Source organism: Podarcis erhardii (assembly GCF_964252035.2).
Source record: "Podarcis erhardii genome assembly, chromosome: 1".
NCBI classification, from domain to species: domain Eukaryota; kingdom Metazoa; phylum Chordata; class Lepidosauria; order Squamata; family Lacertidae; genus Podarcis; species Podarcis erhardii.
Genome location: NC_138497.1, coordinates 118,276,688 through 118,300,806, shown reverse-complemented (window position 1 = coordinate 118,300,806; position 24,119 = coordinate 118,276,688). Strand labels below are relative to the sequence as shown.

General features: G+C 44.9%; 1 protein-coding gene across 5 annotated transcripts in view; it reads right to left on the bottom strand.

The window, feature by feature from the left end:
- Positions 1 to 24,119, bottom strand: part of WIPF1 (WAS/WASL interacting protein family member 1) — a 62,883-nt gene that overhangs the window by 7,106 nt on the left and 31,658 nt on the right. For 4 of the 5 annotated variants that reach the window (XM_081838692.1, XM_081838694.1, XM_081838696.1 and 1 more), the window contains exons 2-6: positions 12,466 to 12,553; positions 9,279 to 9,408; positions 7,476 to 7,637; positions 4,511 to 5,269; positions 1,420 to 1,641 (exon numbers count right to left, since the gene is read on the bottom strand). In XM_081838692.1, the coding sequence (XP_081694818.1) occupies positions 1,420 to 1,641; positions 4,511 to 5,269; positions 7,476 to 7,637; positions 9,279 to 9,408; positions 12,466 to 12,516 (1,324 nt within the window). In that variant the 5' untranslated portion in view covers positions 12,517 to 12,553. Of the gene's footprint in view, positions 1 to 1,419; positions 1,642 to 4,510; positions 5,270 to 7,475; positions 7,638 to 9,278; positions 9,409 to 12,465; positions 12,554 to 14,429; positions 14,556 to 24,119 lie in introns of those variants that run through there. The other variant, XM_081838693.1, reaches the window with a different exon arrangement.

The following is a 24,119-nucleotide window of genomic DNA, read 5'->3' as shown; positions in this document are numbered from 1 at the left end:
GGCAGTATACAAATTTAATCGGTAAATAATAATAATACAACACCAAATAAAAAAGATAAGGAAAAAAAGCATTACTAACTAAAAGTGCTCATCTGCATTAACGCAAAAAGGACACACACATTCTACTCCACCCAACTAAAAGATGGGAGTTTTCCAGGGGCCGCCGATTTGATTTGTGCTGCCTCATACAAATCCCGCTTCACTTCTGGCAAGCCAAAAATCTGTCCAAGACATCCCACTTGACCTTAGGATTCATCCAAATCGGGTGCACACCCCTAGTATCATTCTACAATACCTGGGACCCAAACAACAATCTTGCAGTGTTGGTGTTATCAAAATGTCATCACTCGCAAGCGTGTGGGCAGGGCTCCTTAAAATCCTTGCAGTTAACTAAGTCTTCTTCAAAAGGTAGGTACTTGAGTAAAAACAGCATTACAAATGATCTATGATTTTTTAACTGGCACAGAAACCGGTCTGCTCCATTTTAAGAATTAAGAACTACAATTTTGGTAGCAAAGTATAAAACGTTTGCACTGAAGCATTAAACAGTCGTTGAGCTCCCCACCCACCCCACCCCCTGCAAGAACGTCTCAAGAAGTTGCTGAGCTTGTTTTTGGGAGACCACGGACATTTCCTTTAACATGTAAAAATCTTGGGAGGTTGTATAGTTACAATGGAATGGACTTGGTGGTGGGATGCAAATTTTTATTCTTATTTATGTATGATTATTACTTTGCCAAAATATAATAATATTACTAATACTACTATTAATAATAATAATAGTTTTAAAAATGTAAAAATCCTCCCAAAGAGAGGACATAGGGGGCAGAACCTCAGTTTCTTAAATATTTTTAATGCTTTTTGAGGATTGGGGGGGCAGCTACTCCCCTGCCCCCCTGCCCCCCCCCCGCCTATGCTCATCCACAATATTACAGTGTTTATGCAGTTAATTCCTGGTAAATTGGGTAACTCCACTTTTTCTAAGTTTTTGAAAATAACCAGACATGTAGGGGTTGGAAGAAGTTATTGTTTTCTAGCGATACTGGCACCATATTCCACCAAATGTTAAAAGTGCGGCACTTGCTGTTAACAACTTCATGGTGAGTGCCGACACCTCTTTTACTCACACACACAAAAAAAAAGCACTGCAAAGGAGCATATCAAGAGGGCAGAAGAACAAAATTGTAAATTCTTCCATGTACAGCAGTGGAGAGCTGTCTCCCGCGCGACTGGATGGAGTTCTCTCCCTCTCTGAAGGAAACCCTGGGTTCCACCAAGACAGAGAGAAAAACCCTCCCCACGCACAACGTGCACGCAAGGATTCTTGCAGATGTTCTGCTTTAATTCACGGAAGTCGCTGGGCGCACGCAATCCCGCTCTGCGCATTGGGATTGCAGGGTGATTGCCACACGCACACACCATCGCATGAAGAATCCTGGAAGCCGTTTCGCATGGCGGACGAAGGTGGCGGTGGTGGGGGAGGCGCTCCAGAAGCAGGCCTGTCAGGAGGAAGTGGAGGAGGAAGTGGTCCGCCTCTGTGTTTATCAAGCCCGCCTCTGGAAGGAAGCTGTGGGGTAGCTGGCAAGGCCCGTGAAGTGCTACCGTTTCTGCTTATTGGCGGCGGAGGTGGAGGAAGGGGTCCTGGATATGAAAGAACAAATAATAATAATAATAATAATAATAATAATAATAACAACAATAATAATACAGTGGTACCTCGGGTTACATATGCTTCAGGTTACATACGCTTCAGGTTACAGACTCCGCTAACCCAGAAATAGTACCTCAGGTTAATAACCTTGCTTCAGGGTGAGAACAGAAATTATGCTCCAGCGGCATGGCGGCAGCAGGAGGCCCCATTAGCTAAAGTGGTGCTTCAGGTTAAGAACTGTTTCAGGTTAAGAACAGACCTCCAGAACGAATTAAGTTCTTAACCCAAGGTACCACTGTAATAATTCATACCCAGCCCATCTGGCTGGGATTCCCCAGCCACTCTGGGCGGATCCCAACAGAACATTAAAAATGTGAAAAAACATCAAACATTAAAAACTTCCCTAAACAGGGCTGCCTTCAGATGTCTTCTAAAAGTCAGATAGTTGTTTATTTCCTTGACATCTCATGGGAGGGTGTTCCACAGGGGGGGTGCCACTCCCGAGAAGGCCCTCTGCCTGGTTCCCTGTGACCTCACTTCTTATAGTGAGGGAACTGCCAGAAGGCCCTCGGAGCTGGACCTCAGTGTCCAGGCTGAACAATGGGGGTGGAGACGCTCCTTCAGGTATACTGGAAGAATCAGCAGCGGCATTCCACCCCCACCCCCCGCATTTCGAAACAGGGCCCCATTGCCGTTTCTTATTCTGAAAGGTATGACTCATACCACAGAACATACCAGAGACATACTCAAGAACATCCTACACAGAAGGAACAAGAGGCCATTTATCTGTAAGCAGAGAGGAGGGTATTTGCTGTCTTTCTGTATTAGCTTTCTAACTTCTCGCTTGAAGTGAAGGGTATCTTAACAGCATTTGGGAAGATCCATGGAAAATTATTTGCACTGGATCTCTCCAGAGCCAGCAAATTCTCTACAGAGTGTACCACATGAATGATTCCTCCTCAAAAAATGTTATTACGGTTAAGATCCATTTAGAAAGAATTGCGCTTGGCCAGAAACACACCCATAGTTAACAGGTTCGTGCCAAGGTAACACTTCCCATGCTTGATCTTAAATTTAAAAAAGGAAAACTATAGAGGAGTTCTGGCCTACTAAAAATTAAATCTGTATTATTTCCCCCCTCCATACATATATGCATATAGATATCTCATGTAAACACAAAAGCTATTTTTTCATGCCACATCTGTTTTGAAATGAAAAAGTGCCCCATTCAGGTCATCAGCTTCCTAGATGCAATGTACTAGAATAAATGGTAATGTAACATGTCTAAATCCACTACAAGACATACTAATAATAATAATAATAATTTATACCCCACCCATCTGGCTGGGTTTCCCTAGCCACTCTGGGTGGCTCCCAACAGGATATTAAAAACACAATAAAAGATCAAACATTTAAAACTTCCCTAAACAGGGCTGCTTTCTGATGTCTTCTAAAAGTCAGGTAGTTGTTTATTTCCTTAACATCTATTGCTGTTGTGGTTTTATTTTATTTTTTGTATCTTTTCTATAGACCTGCTTTTCTATAGATCTGCTTGTGATTCATGTGAAAAATTGTTCAGTTTGGTTATATTTTTAAAATGTTTTATTTATTGTTTTATTTATTGTTATGTTGTAGTTTTTTGTTTCCATGCTGTAAGCTGCCTTGAGCATGAACTGTGGAAAGGCAGAATATAAATAAAATTATGTACAGTATGTACTAACTGGATATCGTTTCCGCTGTCTGTTCTTCAGCATAAGTCATCCAAGCAGGGCAACTAGAGCCACTGAGTTTAACTGTGGCTTTTTCTGAGGCAGCTTAACTGTTGCCTCCTTGAGGCTAAGAATTAAATACCTCCAAGATTCAGACACCCAATTCTGATCTTACAGGTCTCAGTAGGCCTCAATGTTCCAAGATGGTGGCAGGGCTAGGCAATATCTGTTTTTCAGCAGTGTGATATATCCCCAGCTAAACATTGCAATGATATATCACGATGTCTGAAATAAGGATGAAGCTATATAGAGGCACTGGCTGGCTTCACGGTTTTTCCAGCATCGTGATTTTTGCCGGCTTCTGCTCTTGTGATTCGCTGCCCCCTGCAGGAAGCAGGGAAGAGCTGAGTCAACAGAGTTCATGGGTTGCAGTAATCAAGAGAAGCATTGGCTGGCTTCATGGTTTTCCCCACATTGTGATTTTTGCATAGCACACACACATCATGATTCACGATATATGGCTAGGTAAAAAATTATGAAACTGACATCACGATATGGACTTCAAACCGGTTTTGGACGATATATTGATATACCTCAATATATAGCCCTAGTTGGTGGCCCTCTTACTTGTGGGAACACATTCCATAGTTTATGCACTGCGTGAATCAAGACTTTTTCAACATTTTGGTCTGCTCTGAATCCCCTGCCATTCTGCTTCATTGGATGTCCCCAGCATTCTAACATTATGCAAAGGGAAGAAAACCTCTCTCTAGCTATACAACACACAAAATTTCATACACCGCCGTGCTAAATTTAATACACTGCTATTACGTCCCCCTCTCACTTCACCTCAATGTTTGCATTACAATGGCACCCCTGGTTGCGAATGGGATCCGTTCTGGAGGTCCGTTCGCAACATGAAAAGAACCCAACTCACGTCTGTGCATGCATGGGTTGCTATTCACCGCTTCTGCGCATGCGCGTGGCATCATTTTGCACGTCTGCGCATGCGCGAGCGCCAAACCCAGAAGTAACCCTTTCCAGTACTTCCGGGTCGCTGCAGGACATATCCTGAAAGAACGTAACATGAGGTATGACTGTATGTATTATGGCATTCGCGTCGTCGCTGGAAGAACGCAGGGAGCCTCACCTGATCTGCTGGGCGGGTCTCTGACGGGAGGTGGCGGCCTCTCGCCTGGTGGTGGAGGGAGAGGTCCAGAGCGACAAGAACCAGGCAGGCTCGGCGGAGAAGGACACGCTAGTGATATATTCCTCTGAGGAAGCCGCGGCATCTCATCATTTCCGCCGGACGTCGGAGGAACCAGAGGCGGGCCTGGCCTGCTTGGAGGTGGTGGAGGAGGGACCGGAGAGCCAAAAGATGGCCGAGGTGTGGAAGGAACCGGAGGCCTGTTGTTTTGAGGTGGAGGAGGAGGTGGCAATGAAGCTTCCCGGTTGAGAGGTGGCCTGCTTCCTGCTGGGGGCGGCGGCGGCGGAGGCTTGTCTTCTGTCGGCCTGCCTGGGGCCGGAGGAAGAGGAGGCCTGTTTGCGAAAGGAGGAGGATGACCCCCTTGGCGGAGGGACCCTCCGAATCGATTTCCGGGGAAAGGCGGAGGTGTGAGGCCTAAACTGACTTGCCTGCTGGCTCCCGGCACAGGAGGGGGTCCTCGATTGTACAGTGTTGATGGGACAGGTCTTGGAGTATTTGGCACGGGAGGAGCACCCGTATCGGCCCTGGAACCAGGGTCAGGTCTCGGTGGAGGCATTCGGCTCCTTTGTGGCTCTGGAACGGCAGTTCTTTGCCCAGGAGAAGGGCCTGCAAACCGCCCTGCACCACCTGGGAGTGAAAAGGGCTTTGCTGACGTTGCTTTTCCTCCCGGTGGGAACACTGGAGCCCTGCTTCCTGGAGAATCTGAGAATGTAAAGAAATCAGTTGGTCATACAGAACCGAAACCACACAGAAAAGGATGGATTTTGAGCCCCCTACGTATAGCCGCCGATATATGGAAACGTTTACTGCAACGTGAACGGTAGCATCCGAGGAAGTCTTAAGGAATGCAGATCTCTTCAAAAAATAAAAAATCCAACAGAGGACGACCGCTGTCAGTGCATATGCAAAGCATGCTCCATTTTCTTCATGCTGTTCGGTAAGCAATGGATCCTCGATGGTATATTCCCTACTTGACCGACAGCCCTGCAAAAATAGCTCTGGCTCAATGCAATTTACGTATATTTGGGGTGGCAGAAGGAATTTTTCTTCTGTCCGGTTACTTGCATTTGTCTAGAAGAGGCAGTCTCACAGAAAAACTCGGACTCGTTAAGTGCCCTGAGATTAAGAGGAGAGCCATAAATAGCCTGTGACACAACAGATAATACCAGCTCTGAAAGACTGTGTTGTATCAAACACAGGCTGAAAGACCTCCTCATGCACTTTTAACCAGCACCGCTACATCCAAGCCTTATGGGAGACGCCTGCATCAGGAAAGTATAAATCTGACCTGCCTCAGCCACTCCAGCTTGTTCTCTGACCCATAAATGCAGCCCATGAATCAAGGAAACTTTATCTCACAGTGCAGAATGCTTACTGTTATTCCTTTTGGAAGCCTCTCTGCTCTGTAAGGTGACTTATTTTTGCCGGCATCGTTTTGCATTTTGAATTTAATTGTAAGCCATCCTGGGAAAACTCTCTTTTCCCCATGATGGGTGGTATAGCCATGTTTTAAATAAACATAATAAACATATTGCTGCGCTAGATAAACCAGCCGTACAAACAGAGACAAAATGGATGTATTTAATACCAGCATTGCCAAACACACATTCACCCTCTCTGTCACAGACATGGGTTATTAGAATGTTACCAATAATATATACTATTCATCTATGTAAGTTAGTCTATACTGGAGAAGCAATTGGTCTAGTGGCTTAAGTAATACTGAAGGAAGCAGAGTTCAAACTTCTGCTCGGTCATGCAACTTACTAGGTCAGGCATAGGCAAACTCCGGCCCTTCAGATGTTTGGGATTACAATTCCCATCATCCCTAGCTAACAGGACCAGTGGTCAGGGATGATGGGAATTGTAGTCCCAAACATCTGGAGGGCCAAAGTTTGCCTATACCTGTACTAGGTGCATGGGGGTAGCCAAGGGGGGCAGGGAGGGGCAGATGCCCCCATTAAGTAAATAAATAACAGCACTTAACAGCACTTGACCAATCACGTTGCAGATGGCTCAGTTCTGCCCCCCCCACCCCGCCCACAAAAATCCTGGGTACGCCCAGGACTGGGTGACCCCAAATGTTTTGGGGAGGGGGGATTATTGGGTTGTTGTTTTATTATGTGCAGTATTTTGTGTTTTTCTATTGTGATTTTATCTTGTGAACTGCCGTGAGAGCTGTGGGTATAGGGTGGTATACCAATTTAATTAATAATAGCAAGTCAGCTGAATCTACCTTCCCAGAATTGCTATGAGATTAAAATAGGGTTCCCTCACATCTAAAACCCCAAACTGCATGAAGCAAGGGTAAGATGCAAATATGATAAAGAATAAAACAGGCTAGAGCTGTAGGAGGGAGGAGAACACAAAGAAGCATTTCCTATGATACAGCTTTCAAAGTAGGGAGGCAGACCACCGAGTAGGCGAGGAGAAAAAGAAGATCTGTTTGTGGGTCTTGGCATAAATGGCAGGTGCTTTGCCGTCTACTTGGCTGCTGTGTTCACACTGGAAAGTGATGCGGCACACAATTTCCATACTTATTTGGAGGAAAGGGGAGAGAAGAACGGAAAAGCTGGCAGACTGGGATGAGTGGAAAAGGGGGTTTGGGGCAATGAAGAGCGCCTGGATTTCAGGTGAGAAATGGTTCTATGCATCATGTAACAAGCGGCACTCATTCCTGAGCAGGCATTATCAAATGAAACCTCCATTCTGACCCGCTTGGCACCAAGAAAGCCAGTCAGTCAATAGCTCTGCTGTTCCAGAGTGTGTGTGTGTGTAAGTGAGAGAGAGACAGAGGAAGAACCCAGGCTGGATTTATTGTATTCATATTTGGCCTTTCCTCGCATTGGGTAAGCAAGGATGCCAAGTGCAATATTCTGTGCGCCACTGAATGTATTCCCCGGCTTACCATTATCCCTGTTTGCAGATCGGAGTTTGGGCATCCCTGCCTGGAACAGACCTCCTAAACCAGGTGGTCCTCCTCCACCATAGCTGCCGCCACTGCCGCCGCCACCACCACCACCGCTGCTGCTGCTCGTGAAGCCACCTCCACCACCAGACCCTTTAGGTTCTGCAGAGACAGCATGGGAGGGGAGGGAGAGCATTTAAACACCATAATGATTATTGTTACAGTGGTACCTCGGGTTACATACGCTTTAGGTTACATACGCTTCAGGTTACAGATTCCGCTAACCCAGAAATAGTACCTCAGGTTAAGAACTTTGCTTCAGGATGAGAACAGAAATTGCATGGCGGCAGCAGGAGGCCCCATTAGCTAAAGTGTTACCTCAGGTTAAGAACAGTTTCAGGTTAAGAACGGACCTCCGGAACGAATTAAGTACTTAACCCGAGGTGCCACTGTATTTTTAAAAAATGTACTTACAAGCAATGACCAACTGACATTCTTACGAAGGGAGGGCCTGCGACCAGGCATGTGTGCACCTTGTTGAACCAGGAAGTGACCCGTAAATGGGTGGTGCACAGCGTAACAGGGTGGGGCATCCCAAAGACATGCATGGGGGGGGGGACGGAACCCCCACGTGAAATGGTTGACTGTTCTACCCATCCATACTACCCAACAACTTAGGGGTGATTCGCAATCAAGGTTAAAACTGTAAAACAGATCAATACCTAAACTCTAAAAGCAGAATAAAGATGGTGCGATTAAAACCCGGAATAGCAACAGAGGGCAAAAGCAGATTTAAAAGATGCAAGGAACTTAAAAAGCAAAACAAAACACTTTGTGAAAAGTCTGGGAAAATGAAGAAAGGTCTTCACAGGATCTGTAGGTTATTGGTACCTGCTTTAAATAAAACAGCGACTGATCATGCCCCGAGGAGTAGCTGGGGCTGATGGGAGTTGGAGTCCAACAACATCTGGAGGGCCAGTGGTTCCTTAGCCCTGGTCTAGGATAACTCAAGACCATTCAAGTTTTGGGCTGTGTACATAACAGAGTGGTAGTGCAAATGTGGATCACAGGGACCTGGTTTTTCTGCATGCACCTTGGTGCATACATGAGTGCTTTCAATTGAACTCTGAATATTTCCCATCCACAGTACTGTGTGCTGTTGTTCATGCCCCCAAATTAGTACTTCCTCACCCACCCTGCATTCCAGAAACCTGAGGTCCATTGTGGGCATGCACACAGGTATTTATTTACCTGTACAATGTGGTCGTTCTCTTAAAAATAAAAATTGAAATACATATTTTCCAATATACCAGACTTGCAGAAAACAGCAGGGTGTTTGTTTGTTTGTTTGTTTGTTTGTTTGTTTGTTTGTTTGTTTGTTTGTAGTGTCATGCCTGGTCCCAACAGCATCTAGCCAACAGAAGCAGACAGTATGGTGATAGATGCCACCCCAGTAACACAACTCCAGACATAACCCTGCTCACACCTTAGTACACCCATTTGAAATATTAGGATGGATTTTTCGTCCTCACATTATCCATGGATCAGAAAAACCAGGAAATGAAGGGAAAGTGCAGACTACCACGCGGATGAGGACAATGTTATATAGACAACGCGAGAAATATGCACACATGGGATGCATCAAATTCACTTTAAATTGCCAGGTGGACGCAGCCTTTACATGCATACATTCAGAACCACAGAGGAAAACCCTACGCATTTCACAGCTTCAAGACGTCTGGCTAGTGGTGCAGAAAGTATTCTGCACGGTTAACCCACTGAAAGACACAGAAGTATACTTACTATCGAAGACTGGGGCACTCCTGTCATTGGTAACAGCCTTCTTAAGTTTTTTCCCTTTGGTAATATCGGAGAGAAGAGCATTTCGTCCTGCTTGCTCTGATCTGTTTAAGCTCGGCTTTTCTGTATTCGCCTGCAAAGGAATGATACTAATTATGAAGCAGAACAAGGAAAGATGCATTTAAGTCATAATGATGCATGGTGTAGGAATCACCTTTCTTGTACACCTCAGAGCCAACAGTTACCCAACTGTTTTTTTGCAAATCAGATAGATAGCTGTTTGAATACCAAATCAGACCACCAGCAGTGCCAGATTGGCTCTGCCGTGCGTTTACACCATGCCAACCTCCCTCCTGGCCTGTCCTCTCTTTCTCCCTCCCCAATATGCAACAGCCACCCACCTGTCAGGAAGGTAGCAGAACAGCTCTGCCCCACCCCACCATTTCTGGTGTTCATAATATCATATGATGGGCATATGTTATATGGTTTAAATACAAAATGCCTATATGGGGCAGAAGATACAAAACTAATTGCTTGTAACATTATACAGTGGTGCCTCGCAAGACGAAAAGAATCCGTTCCGCGAGTCTCTTCGTCTTGCGGTTTTTTCGTCTTGCGAAGCAAGCCCATTAGAGGCCTAGCGCTATTAGCGGCTTAGCGGCTTTGCAGATCAGCTGATAAGTGGCTTAGCGGCTCAGAAAAGGGGGGGGGGAACCTGCAGGAACTCGCAAGGCATTTTCGTCTTGCGAAGCAAGCCCATAGGAAATTCGTTTTGCGAAGCACCTCCAAAACGGAAAACCCTTTCGTCTAGCGGGTTTTCCGTCTTGCGAGGCATTCATCTTGCGGGGCACCACATGGTCGACTCCTTAAATGTTTGTGCAATGACCTTTCCCAACATGATTCCCTCCCTTAATTGACAGTTGTATGTCAGTCGGGTTCAGAAAGAAAGGTAGGGCATGACTATTTAATTATTATCTTTTTAAGAAAAGAAAAGCAGCCATTTTCCTTCAGGCACAACATCCCTCCAGACCCAGTTGTGGTTTCATTTTTCTACCAACAGAGCCACACCAGTTGGTACAGCATAGAATCACAGAGCTGGAAGGGACTCCAAGGGTCAACAAGTCCACCCCCACTCTTAATCTCAGGGTTGTGGGTTTGAGTCCCACACTGGGTAAAATATTCCTGCATTGCAGGGGGTTGGACGAGATGGTCATCATGGTCCCTTCCAACTCTACAATGCTATGATTCATCTACTCTGATTGGCAGCTGCTCTCCAGGACAATAATAAATGATAATAAATAATATTTTTTTATTTATACCCCACCCTTCCCAGTTCAAAAACCAGGCTCAGGGCGGCTAACAACAAATTTAAAACACTTAATTACAAAAGCAGCATAAAATACAGTATAAAAGCATGAATAACAATAAAATTCAAATTCAAAAATCAATTTAAGGGAAATAAGCATTAGATAATCCCCAGAGCTAGCTGGCTGAATTGGTCCTACTTGGGCCAGCGAGGCGGCCAGGGGAGAATTAGCTGTGGTGTCTCAGAGCGGGTCATCTTCATAAAAGGAGAGGGGGGAAAGAGAAGGGAAATAAAGATCAGGCTGAATTCAAATTAAAGGCCAGGTGGAATACAGTGGTGCCTCGCAAGACGAAATTAATTTGTTCTGCGAGTCTCTTCATCTTGCGGTTTTTTCGTCTTGCGAAGCACGGCTATTAGTGGCTTAGCGGCTTAGAAAAAGGGAAAAAAGGGGAAAAAAACTTGCAAGAACTCGCAAGACGTTTCGTCTTGCAAAGCAAGCCCATAGGGAAATTCGTCTTGCGAAGCACCTCAAAAAACGGAAAACTTTTTTGTCTAGCGAGTTTTTCGTCTTGCGAGGCATTCGTCTTGCAGGGCACCACTGTAGCTCTGTGTTACAGGCCGGACGGAAGGAGGTTAAATCCTGAAGGGCCCTAGTCCTAGACAACAAGATCCTAGGGACTGAAAGCACATGCTGTACGACCAAGCCACAAACCTTTCCCAAATATGGATGCTGTTCTGCATAGCACTGCTGATTCTGTGACAATTAGCTGGGACACTCACTGTTGGACTTTACTACCCCAACATAATATGTGAGAATGGCTCTGGCCCGATGTCAGCACCTGGCAAACGTGAAGCAAATGCCAAGGTCAAGGCATGCAGTGGGACTGACGTTACCTGTCACCACCCCTTTCATCCAGTGTGAAACAGGTCAGTGTGTGCAGGGCAGGGGTGCACCCCTAAACATGTGTTAAACACCAAGAAACTGTGATAAGCTGGGACTTTCAGACATACATCTGTGGATGCAAAGTGTATAGAAGCCCTGAATGTCTGCTTCGTGTTTTTTTAAAAAAAACTCGTTCATAATTAAGTCAGTATTTAAGTCAGTAAAGAAGAGACACTTTTAAGTTTGCTGTCTTGGAAACAGACACACAGTTCGTTTGCACAAAGAGAGTCATTTTCCAGATAGAGGGGAACACTTCCAATATCCAAACACAGGATTTCCTGGATATATTTCGAAGGGAATAAAACAGTTTCTTATAATGCTTTTTATTAAAAGTGCTTAAAGAATTCTGATCAAAGAGCCATTCCAATTTTACAGGCTCCATATTTAAAATCTGCCATGATTGCTATAAAGTTTTGAATTATCTTTTGTTAGCAGAAGCACACACATCTTTTTTTTTAAAAAAAAAGTTTAATAGAAAAAGAAAATATTTTGTATGAGCAACATGAAACAGCTCAAATTTCTCCAGATGTTCCAGAAGTTGACTCACGCCTCTTCAGAATTCCACTAAATAAGCATGTTTTCCCCAAGTGTAAAATCACGTGCAACATTCCTGCACTAGATTCCTACTCCTTTTCCTAAACGTTGTGCACATCATAATAACTCCCGAGGATGCAGATTACAAGTAAGGAGTCAACCTATTAAAAATATTTTAAAAATCAGTTCAATTCCTATTTGGATTCATCAGTTTTTAATTTTATGGTTTATAGTTCAGACACCAAGGACGACTGAGGATTAGAACCCTGCTCTCCTGAGTCCTAGTCCAACTCTCTAACCACTACACCACACTGGCCAAGACCTTGGCTTCATTTTCATTGATCCATACAATAGATAGTGGTTGTTTATCCCCATAAAAAAATTAAAATAAAAAAGTTGAGACTTACCAAGGCAAGTGTTGGGGGAGGGGGAGGAGCTGGAGGAGGAGGGACAGGCATGGTTTAAACCTAAAACGTTCTTCTATCACTGTGAAACCTGTCAAGGGGAAAAAACACACCATTTTGTAACTTCTCCGAAATGCTCTGCTGAGGGGCAGTCCCCACCTTACACATTAGTAATTGTATAGATAATGACAAATCTGAACCGCAACAACTGAAATAACAAAAACCTCAAAGTTTTAAGCAGCAGACATACCACCTGTACACAGCTTTTTAAGAAGAAAAGGCCCTTCCGAATAATTAAAATTATGATGCTATTATAGCCTTGGACCTCAGCAGAATGACTGAAAATCTGATATTTTGTCAAATCAAGCAAGCAGGGCGATAAGGAACGAGACAGAAGAACTTAAATAGAGAATGGAGATTCTTCATCTCAGGGTTGTGGGTTCGAGCCTCACATTGGACAAAAGATTCCTGCATTTCAGGGGGTTGGAATAGATGACCCTCAGGGGTCCCTTGCAACACTACAAATCTATAATTCTATCTCTCAGCCAAATGTATGCACCTGACAGGGTTGTCAGGAGACTAAAATTCATAGAAAAGACGGCTGTGTATACCACCCTGAGTTCCTTAGAAGAAGGGTGGGATAGAAAACGAATATACTGTGATACCTCGGGTTAAGTACTTAATTCATTCTGGAGGTCTGTTCTTAACCTGAAACTGTTCTTAACCTGAAGCACCACTTTAGCTAATGGGGCCTCCTGCTGCTGCCGCGCCACCGAAGCCCAATTTCTGTTCTTATCCTGAAGCAAAGTTCTTGACCTGAAGCACTATTTCTGGCTTAGTGGGGTGTGTAACCTGAAGTGTATGTAACCAGAAGCGTATGTAACCTGAGGTACCACTGTATTAATGAATAAAGGGGGCTAAAAAGGGGAGGAGGGGGGTATTGGTACTTAGCCTGCCAGAAGAGTGGCAGAAAGTGAGGAAAGAGCATTTGTGGAGAAAGTAACCTCTTTTATTCAAAATATATAGATGCTTTAGTATTGCAACCTCAGAAGCAGAAAGCCAGGAAGAATAAACAAAACATGCTCTAGGTAACAGCAACCATAATCGCTCATTACTTTGGGGTGCGGCAGGAGAGGAGAAATTCGATGTGGGACGGGACTCAAATACTGTACCAATGTGTTTTTGCACTCAGTTATTTTGGAAGGGTGGTACTGGAAACAACTGAATCACTTCTTCCCTGCTCCAACTAAAGATTTTGTGCTTCCTATAGTGCTCCACCCCCACTCTGTGTCCAGAGGAATTTTAAGATCCCAAGATTTACTTCTCTGGAAGTAAATGCTTGAGAAGGTTTAATTTTTGTTTGTTTGTTTTTTTAATTGATAAGAAATACATTGGAACCCAAAAAGAAACAACTATGTTATAAACCAAGCACTGCTAGAACACAAGTACTTTAAAACATGATCATAGGGCATCCAGAAAGTATAAAACAATGCAGCTACACAAGTACATGCATCATTCCCAAAATATAATTATAAACATGCCTCTCACATATGTACCTTAAGCATGTATAGAAACTCAATGTGCTTTTGCCAGGTAATCTCATTTATATCAGGTCTAATTTGAGACAAACGCTCCTCATGAACACACTACTCTACTACACTGAAATGTTTCAAGGTTTCCTGTTTCAAGGTTTAATTTTTTTGAGAGGTGGGGAGATGACACAACATTACCTGCGGTCACTTCCAGCTAATATAATTTCATATTATCTGTCCCAATAGCTTTGCCATCCATTCTCCCTCACTCTCTCACCCAATGAAGAAAGAAAACAATTACAGAAACACTTTAAAGACTGACTAATACAGCAATAGAAGAGGGGGGGGGGGAAACTGCTTTCAGGATTTTAAAAAACACTTTTTCTAACTACAGCTTCAAAAGGTCAATAACAATAATAATCTAAAAATATATACTTAGGTCACGTAACCATCGGCCGAATTTCCGAACTACTCCAGAGTTGTGCACGTTGCAATGCTCATCACTGCGGCAAAACAGATACTATACTCCCTGTGAGCATTTTACACCTAAAGATCAGAATCTGTAGCACGTTAAACTAAAATTTGTTCAACTTCCTGTTCAAAAATGGTCAACAGGAAAATTAAGTTCTCACAGCAAACCACAATCATCCTGTTCAACAGCTTCTTCTTTTTCCACAGCTGCAGTGGCCTGTGGAGTTCTGTGTCATACAGCCAACCATTTCTTGCCTTAAAAATATATTTTTTTAAAAAAACTTAGGTACAGTATATTAGTTCTTTTCTCAGGCTTAACCATTTTAGTCAGAACAATAAGAGGCTTCTTATTTAATTGCCAGAAGCAAATAAGGGTTAGGAGCTTTGTCTGCTTTTTTAGCAAGACTGAACAACTTGGTACAGAATGAAGATTACCCACCACCACCACCAACAGTAGTAATAATAATAATAATAATAATAATAATAATAATAATAATAATAATAATAATTTATTACTTATACCCCACCCATCTGGCTGGGCCACTCTTCCAACAGGATATTAAAAACATAATAAAATATTGAAGATCAAAAACCTCCCTATACAGGGCTGCCTTCAGATGTCTTCTAAAAGTCAGGTAGTTGTTTATTTCCTTGACATCTGATGGGAGGGCATTCCACAGGGTGGGTGCCACTACCGAGAAGGCCCTCTGCCTGGTTCCCTGTAACCTCACTTCTCGCAGGGAGGGAACCACCAGAAGGCCCTCAGAGCTGGACCTCAGTGTGCGGGCTGAACAATGGGGGTGAAGACGCTCCTTCAGGTATTGTTTAAGGATACATTTCAGGAAGGGGGAAAGTACCGTATTTAAAAGCTGAGAATGCATTTGCCTCATCTCTACGTTTTCAGAGATGAGCTTTCATGAATGGGATAAAAATAGGTATTATGATTATGACAGTTAGGCAGGCTCAAGTCTCACCAAAATCAGTAGAATGCTCTGATTTTTAAAAAATTGGAGGATTCCCATATGGGACAGCTGCATATTCCTGCATTGGAGGGGGTTAGACTAGATGACACTCGGGTCCCTTCCAACTCTACAATTCTATAATTTTATGAATGTTACAAGGGTCTATGATGTTAAAAACTATTTCTGCTGATTAGAGAGCTTAGAGGTGAGGCAGGGAATCTGTGACCCTCAAATGTTGCCGGTCAACAATTCCCATCATCCTTGACCATTAATTATTATACTTCCCTTGAAGGAAAAGTATGATTAATTAATAAATGGGAAAGCCTGCTTTCTTTTATGCTTCCCTCATACTTAATAATTTAAAAACATTTCAAATACCTCAACTCCTAAATTATTAACATGCTCGTAAATCCCCTTGCGTTATATATCAGTTGGTCTTTCACGTGGCGGCCTCTGTAGACTTAAGTCGACAGCATGTACCTAATCAGCCATTTTAAAGCAGCCATTCTAGAGACATTTAATGTAGATGGACCGCAGTAGCAGGCAGCTCTCGGAGGTTTTACTCATTTCCTGCACGATTAATCTCCAAGCAGAGAAAAAGAGGAAGACTAAATGGCAGCGTAGGATTAACAAAAACAAAAAAACCCATAAGGCTGATAGAACAGCGGGGGGGGGGGGGGGGAGAGAGAAATTAAGTCAAAAGTTTAAGAGTGGGCATTTTCTTGCCCACTGTTTCTGCTCCCTGACACTTAAAAAAGCAGTCTAAAGTCTAGTTAAGTTGCTCTGTGTATATGCATGTACATACAGAGAGAGATGGAAGAGCAAGGGAGTCAGGCGTTGATCAGATTCATCAACTCAAGTGAAGTAATGAAGAAGGGAGCTATCCATTCATAAAGGTAAAGGTAAAGGGCCCCCTGACCATTAGGTCCAGTTGTGGCCAACTCTGGGGTTGCAGTGCTCATCTCGCTTTATTGGCCGAGGGAGCCGGCGTACAGCTTCCGGGTCATGTGGCCAGCATGACTAAGCCGCTTCTGGCACACCAGAGCAGCGCATGGAAACACCATTTACCTTCCCCCCCAAAGCGGTACCTATTTATCTACTTGCACTTTGACGTGCTTTCGAACTGCTAGGCTGGCAGGAGCAGGGACTGAGCAACGGGCGTTCACCCCGCTGCGGGAATTTGAACCGCCGACCTTCTGATCAGCAAGTCCTAGGCTCTGTAGTTTAACCCACAGCGCCACCCACGTCCCTTCATATGTTGCTATGAATACAATGTTATTTGGAACGACTTTATACAGAATATAGTAGGTTATTGAAGACTGGAGGAAAGACCCTCTTAAGTACATTAGGGGGGTGGGCAGGGGAAGGACTAGACCATGTGAAAAATGAACATGAATTTTAGCTGCGGTTCATTCATTTTCAGCTTTGTATTCCTGCCACAAAAAAGCGCACCTAGACATTTCGTTGTTGTGCCTATAACCTAGGTTTAAGGTGCTATTTAGCTCCTAGATTTATATCTGTTTCTAACATTGCTGAAGTCTGCTCTAAATATGGGCTGCCTAAAAGCCATTTGCTCAAAACACACTTAAAGCACGTTCTACCCACATGCACCCTAAAGAACCATAACCTAGGTTTAAGGTGCCATTTAGCTCCTAGCTTTCATATCTCTGTTTCTAACACTGGTTCCACTGTCTAATAGCTCATACTGTCATAAAGTTCTTCCTGATGTTTAGTTGGAATCTGCTTTCATGTTATGTTTTCTCCTTTCAGTATTATGATTTCTGGTAGTTCCTTTACGTTTTTCTTCAATGCTAGTTTCTGTGAGATTTTACTTTCTTGGGCTCCATGATCACTGCAGATGGTGACAGAAGTCATGAAATTAAAAGAGGCCTGCTTCTTGGGAGAAAAGCAATGACAAACCTAGACAGCATCTTAAAAAGCAGAGACATCACCTTGCCGACAAAGGTACGTATAGTTAAAGCTACGGTTTCCCCCGTAATGATGTATGGAAGTGAGAGCTGGACCATAAAGAAGGATGATCACCAAAGAATTGATGCTTTTGAATTATGGTGCTGGAGGAGACTCTTGAGAGTCCCATGGACTGCAAAAAGATCAAACCGATCCATTCTGAAGGAAATCAGCCCTGAGTGCTCACTGGAAGGACAGATCCTGAAGCTGAGACTCCAATACTTTGGCCACCTCATGAGAAGAGAAGACTCCCTGGAAAAGCCCCTGATGTTGGGAAAGATGGAGGGCACAAGGAGAAGGGGACGACAGAGGACGAGATGGTTGGATATTGTTCGCGAAGCTACCAGCATGAGTTTGACCAAACTGCGGGAGGCAGTGGAAGACAGGAGTGCCTGGCGTGCTCTGGTCCATTGGGTCACGAAGAGTCAGACACGACTAAACAACAACAACAAGTTTCTGTAGGCGAACACAACAGTTTGCTTTCCTAGAATGCAAATTCCTTGCTACCCTTGGCCATGATTCTCACGACACCCTCCTCAAGCACAATTGGCTGGCTTGGATTTGCCATTGCACTGTGAACAGCTCCCATCAGCTCCAGCCAGCACGGCCAATGGCAAAGGAGGATGGGAGTTGTAGTCCAGCCACACACCTGGAGGGCCATTTGGTCCCCATCTTTGGCCCGCAAGGCCCCTTTCCAAGCTCTCGCATGCCTGTGCAAATGATGAGCTCAACGAGTCTACTGAAGTTTAACACAGTGAAAAATTGGCATTTGTCGGGCTGTTAAAGGACAAGGTGGCACATGCCGAGCGCTAGTAAACAATGTAAATACCCATTTGCATGCACAATTAAAAGCTCCAGCAGATATGATGGCAGGGCGATAGCCTTAAAAGTAGATCCTGCTCTTTATTGCCGTCAGGAGTACACTTTGCTCTTCTGCAAGACGGGCTCTTGCTGCTTAAACAGGTGAACCAAAACAGTCCAACAATCTCCCCAGATACATTCCAATGGAGACCTCATATTGAGGACATCGGCTGAAATAGATGTAACTCCGTCATGTGCACTGCGACTATACCTCTGTAGATCTAAGTGAACAACAATGGCCCCAGGCCCCAGTATTCAACACCATTAATTAATTAATTAATTAATTAGTCACCTAGTTAATCTGACTGGGTTACTGCAGCCACTATGGGTGGCTTCCAAACAAATTAAAAGACAGTATGACACCAAATATCATTTCTTTACCTGTTCTCTCTTTCTATTGAGCCTGAACTAGGGCTGGGTAATAATAATAATAATAATAATAATAATAATAATAATAATTTATTTATACCCTGCCCATCTGGGCGGCTCACCACAGAATATTAAAAACATGATAAAACATCAAACATTAAAAACTTCCCTAAACAGGGCTGTCTTCAGATGCCGTCTAAAAGTCAGATAGTTGTTTATTTCCTTGACATCTGATGGGAGGGTGTTCCACAAGGAGACGACACTACTGAGAAGATTGGTTCCCTGTAGCTTCACTTCTTGCAGTGAAGGAACCGCCGGAAGGCCCTTGGAGCTGGACCTCAGTGTCCGGGCTGAATGATGGGGGTGGAGATGGGCCTTTCCCGGCCATTGTGGCCTTCGCACACTGCACAAGCACCGGTTTTCCTGTCAACATTTCCAAATAAAATGACAGCAGTATTCCCAGGAAGTCTAAACCAGTCTCTAAATAATTCTGCACTGCGGTGTTCAACGGCATAAGCTTAACAATGGCTTTCTGCAAACATACAGCTGATTTCAATGGTCTTCAGCAATGCCAGGGTTCCCGCCCCCCACATGCTAGTCCCTATCTAACATGGCATGGTGAGAAACTGCTTGTAGCAGCCAGAGGTTGCATACGTGGCAACACAGTTCCCCTCTGCCTTGGAAGACTGATGCCTCACGGCTTCACTGTGAAGGGGTTACATCAGAAGTGGGGGACCTGTGTATCACCCTTCCGATGTTGCTAGATGACAACTCTAACCATCCCTGATCATCGGCTGGGCTGGATTGTGCCATTGTGCCATCTGGAACTGAAGGCAAACAACATCACGAGGGCCACAGGTTACTTAAAAGGTAAAGGGACCCCTGACCATTAGGTCCAGTCGTGGCCGACTCTGGGGTTGCGACACTCATCTCGCTTTATTGGCCGAGGGATCCGGCGTACAGCTTCTGGGTCATGTGGCGAACCAGAGCAGTGCACGGAAACGCCGTTTGCCTTCCCGCTGGAGCGGTACCTATTTATCTACTTGCACTTTGACGTGCTTTCGGACTGCTAGGTTGGCAGGAGCAGGGACCGAACAATGGGAACTCACCCCATCACGGGGATTCAAACCGCTGACTTTGTGATCGGCAGGTCCTAGGCTCTGTGGTTTAACCCACAGCGCCACCCACTTGGTTACTCCCAATTACAGTGGTACCTCGGGTTACATACGCTTCAGGTTACATCCGCTTCAGGTTACAGACTCCGCTAACCCAGAAATAGTACCTTGGGTTAAGAACTTTGCTTTAGGATGAGAACAGAAATCATGCTCTGGCGGTGTGGTGGCAGCGGGAGGCCCCATTAGCTAAAGTGGTGCTTCAGGTTAAGGACAGTTTCAGGTTAAGAACGGACCTCCGGAACGAATTAAGTACGTAACCAGAGGTACCACTGTACATTCAACAAGCCTATGATTGCACAAGCCATCTCCACAAATCTGCATGACATCTGCAGGTGCAAGTCGTTCTACCTGTATCTCAGTAGGGTTTGGTGCACATCTTTGTGCATGGAGGGCAGAGCTTTGGACCTGCCCTTTCAGCTGCTCACCCTCCACCACATAGCAGACTCTTCTGCACATATACCCAGGAAAAAGGAGGCTGTGCTGGTCCCGGGGGAAGGGTTACCGTTGGCGTAGTCAAAGTCCGGTCCTGGGTCACTAGCCTGGAAACAGTCCACAAGGAGCGGGGCAAGGTCCGAAGCAGGAAGCCGGGCGGGAACAGGAACACTGGAGAGTCAGGTCTGGGTCCGGGCAGGAACAGGCACTCAACAACAACGTTGCTCCCACAACCTGGGACTGGGCTGACTGGCCTTTATCTTCTCTGAGGCCAGGGGCGGTCCCGGCCCCCAGGAGACCCGCCTCTCCTGGCCTTAAGGCGAGCACTCCTCCTGGGAGAAACCAGTTCCCTCCGCCTCTCTGCCCTGAGCCTCTGCAGTTCAGGAGAGGCTGAAGGGTTACTGGGCCCAGGGGGAGACTCACCTGCAGGCACTGAGTCCTCAACCACCTCTGGAGCCAGAGTGGAATCACCTGGTGCCTGCTCCTGAGGATCCGGCACAGGTGCGGGCACTTCCGAATCAAGGCCCTGCCCCAGTTCAGCCGGCCCTGGAGGCGGGGACTCCTGCGCAGGCTGGGATTCCTCTGGTTCAGCCTCTGAATCGGAATCCCAGGCCATCACAGAGGCTTTTTTCTGCACACCTAAGGCAATTGACAGGAGACAGGGCAGGACTCTCTCTGTAGCTGCCCGACGCTGCACCTAGCAACTCCCATGCCAGCCATGGGGAGGTGGGAGTTCTATCACAAGGACTCCTTTCAGGGTGCCTCATTGGACAGGGCTGAAACTGTGACAAACTTATTTGTTATGCCTGCCAGCACCTTGAGGTAGCAACTAACACGCAAACCTTGCAATGGCGGTTGTTGAGAAAAGAAATGGCAATAGCTGGGCTTCAGATACATGGATGCATGGCAAAAGGAACTGCAAAAAAAACCCCCAGCACTGCATATGTCAAAAAGAGGTACGTTAAAAAAGGTGAAAGAGTCATGCTACAAAGGATCTAGACCAGGGGTCAGCAAACTTTTTCAGCAGGGGGCCGGTCCACTGTCCCTCAGACCTTGTGGGGGGCCAGACTATATTTGCGGGGGGGAATGAATGAATTCCTGTGCCCCACAAATAACCCAGAGATGCATTTTAAATAAAAGCACACATCCTACTCATGTAAAAACACGCTGATTCCTGGACCATCCGCGGGCCGGATTTAGAAGGCGACTGGGTCAGATCCGGCCCTCGGGCCTTAGTTTGCCTACCCATGAACTAGACCTGTGACTGCTGCTGTTCTGATCTTTGCGTGTGCACACACAGAGTCAGATTTTCTGCAGTCTTCCCACCTCTGTGAAAGCACAAGAGGGCAATTATTTGATGATTTACAACAAATAAAATGCACTGTAGAATCATGGAACTGTAGAGATCCCAAGGATCATCTAGTCCAACCCCCTGCAATGCAGAAATTTCAAGAAGATCATAAATGACAGGCAGCCATCCAACCTCTGCTTAAAAACCTCCAAGGAAGGAGAGCCCACAGCCCCCCAAGGGAAACCGTTCCACTGTCTAAAAGCTCTTCTGTCAGAAAGTTCTTCCTGATGTTCAGTCACAATCTTCTTTCTTGTAACATGGACCCATTGGTTTGGGGCCTACCCTCCGGAGCAAGAGAAAACAACTTTGTTCCATCTTCCATGTGACAGCCCTTTCGATATTTTAAAATGGCTAGCACATCTCCTCTCAGTAACACCTTAGAGACCAACTAAATTTGTTATTGGAATGAGCTTTTGTGTGCATGCAGTGCTGGTATCTGAAGAATTGTGCGTGCACACGAAAGCTCATACCAATAACAAACTTAGTTGGTCTCTAAGGTGCTACTGGAAGGGTTTTTTTATTTTTTGTTTCGACTACGGCAGACCAACACGGCTACCTCCCTGTAACTAAATCTCCTCTCAGTCTTCTCTCTACTAGGCTAAATATACCCAATTCCCTCAACTGTTCCTCATAAGGTTTGGTTTCCAGATCCTTGGTCATCTTGGTTGCCCTCCTCTGCACACATGTCAGCTTGTCAATATCTTTAAATTGTGGTGCCCAGAACCGAACACAGTACTCCAAGTATGGCCTGACCAAGGCAGAATACAGTGGGACTATTACCGGTACTTCCCTTGACCCAGACACTATACTTCTATTGATGCAGCCTAGAATAGCATTTGCTTTTTTTGCTGCTGCACCATCCTTGCATGTTAAGCTTGTTAAGACTCCTAGATCCTTTTCACTGGCAATCCAGATGTTCCTCACCTTCTATTTGTGCAGCTGATTCTCGCTGGCTAAGTGAAGAACCTTACATTTGTCCCTACTGAAATTCATTTTGTTTGTTTGGGCACAGTTCTCCAATCTGTTAAGATCAACTTGAGTCCCGATTCTGTATTCTGTGGCAATGGCTCCCCCTTCCAGATTGACATGATCTGCAAATTTGGTTAGCTTCCCAACAATACAGTGGTACCTTGGGTTAAGTACTTAATTAGTTCCAGAGGTCCGTACTTAACCTGAAACTGAAGCACCACTTTAGCTAATGGGGCCTCCTGCTGCTGCTGCGCCGCCAGAGCCCAATTTCTGTTCTCATCCTGAAGCAAAATTCTTAACCCGAGGTAATATTTCTGGGTTAGTGGAGTCTGTAACCTGAAGCATATGTAACCCGAGGTACCACTGTACCTTGATACAAGTTGTTTATAAAGATGTTGAATACCAGTGGGCCCAAGGCAGAATCCTACAGCCTCCCACTTGTCCCCATTTTTCAAGGATGACAAGGAACCATTAGTGAGCACTCTTTGGGTTCAGCCAGTCAACTAGCTGCAAATCCACCTCATCCAGTACACATTTTACCAGCTTCTCCAAAAGAATATCATTGGGGACTTTGTCAAAAAACCTTATGGAAATCAAGATATATTACATCCACAGCATTCCCCTGATCCACCAAGCTTGTAATTTTTATCAAAAAAGAAATATGATTAATCTGGCATGACTTGTTTTCAAGAAATCCACGTAAAAAGAGTACAAACAGAAATGGCAGTTTCAGAGCCTTTGCCCAGCGTGGCATGTTCAAAGTATGGTACTGAAATCCTGGGCACAGCTCCTTCTCCTCCTCTCCAAAATGCAATGGGGAGGCAGCCAGATGAGAGAGGGAGGTGCTTAAAGCTCCTGAATAGATTGTACAGTCATTAATGACCACCCGATCCTAAGGAATCTGACTCAAACCCCCCACTGATTTCATCAGGACCTTCCTCTAAGGTGCTTCATTTTGGAGGGTTTCATAGTCCATGGTTTTGCAAACTAAAAAAAACTTGTCTGGAATCCCATTTGGATAGGAAGCGTTAGGGAGAAGCGTTTTGCTGTAGAAAAACAGCTGACGGGAGCAAAGGTTAAGTGCTCCCTCCCTTTGTTGTGATATGATGCCCTCCTAGCATCATCAAAAGTGGTGCCTGGGCTGACCCTGAAATATAGACGTTTGGCTGGAAAAAAGTATACAGAGAGCCATATGAGTTTTCCACACAGCGTAGACTAAAGCCTTCAGGAAGAAAGCCGCCCTCTGTATAATTTGTCCCATGTGTTACATTCACCACCAGAACATTTAACAACATGGTATGGCAACTACATTTTGGATAAATATTACAGTTTCAGGAATTTGGCTAAATTTACATGATTTCCCCCCCTTAAGTGTTCGGGAGAGAGAGAGAGAAATCACCTGTATGATGAATCTGCTTTGACCAGTTAAGGGAGATTTTTTTAATGTGAAGCTGTATCCTCAGCTAACCTTCCAGCTGTTGCAGTCTATTGGTTGGAGGGAGATCATGCAAACTTCAGCATTCAAGTTTGTGCGCAATACAGACAAAGGGAAGGAGAGGAGCTGAGT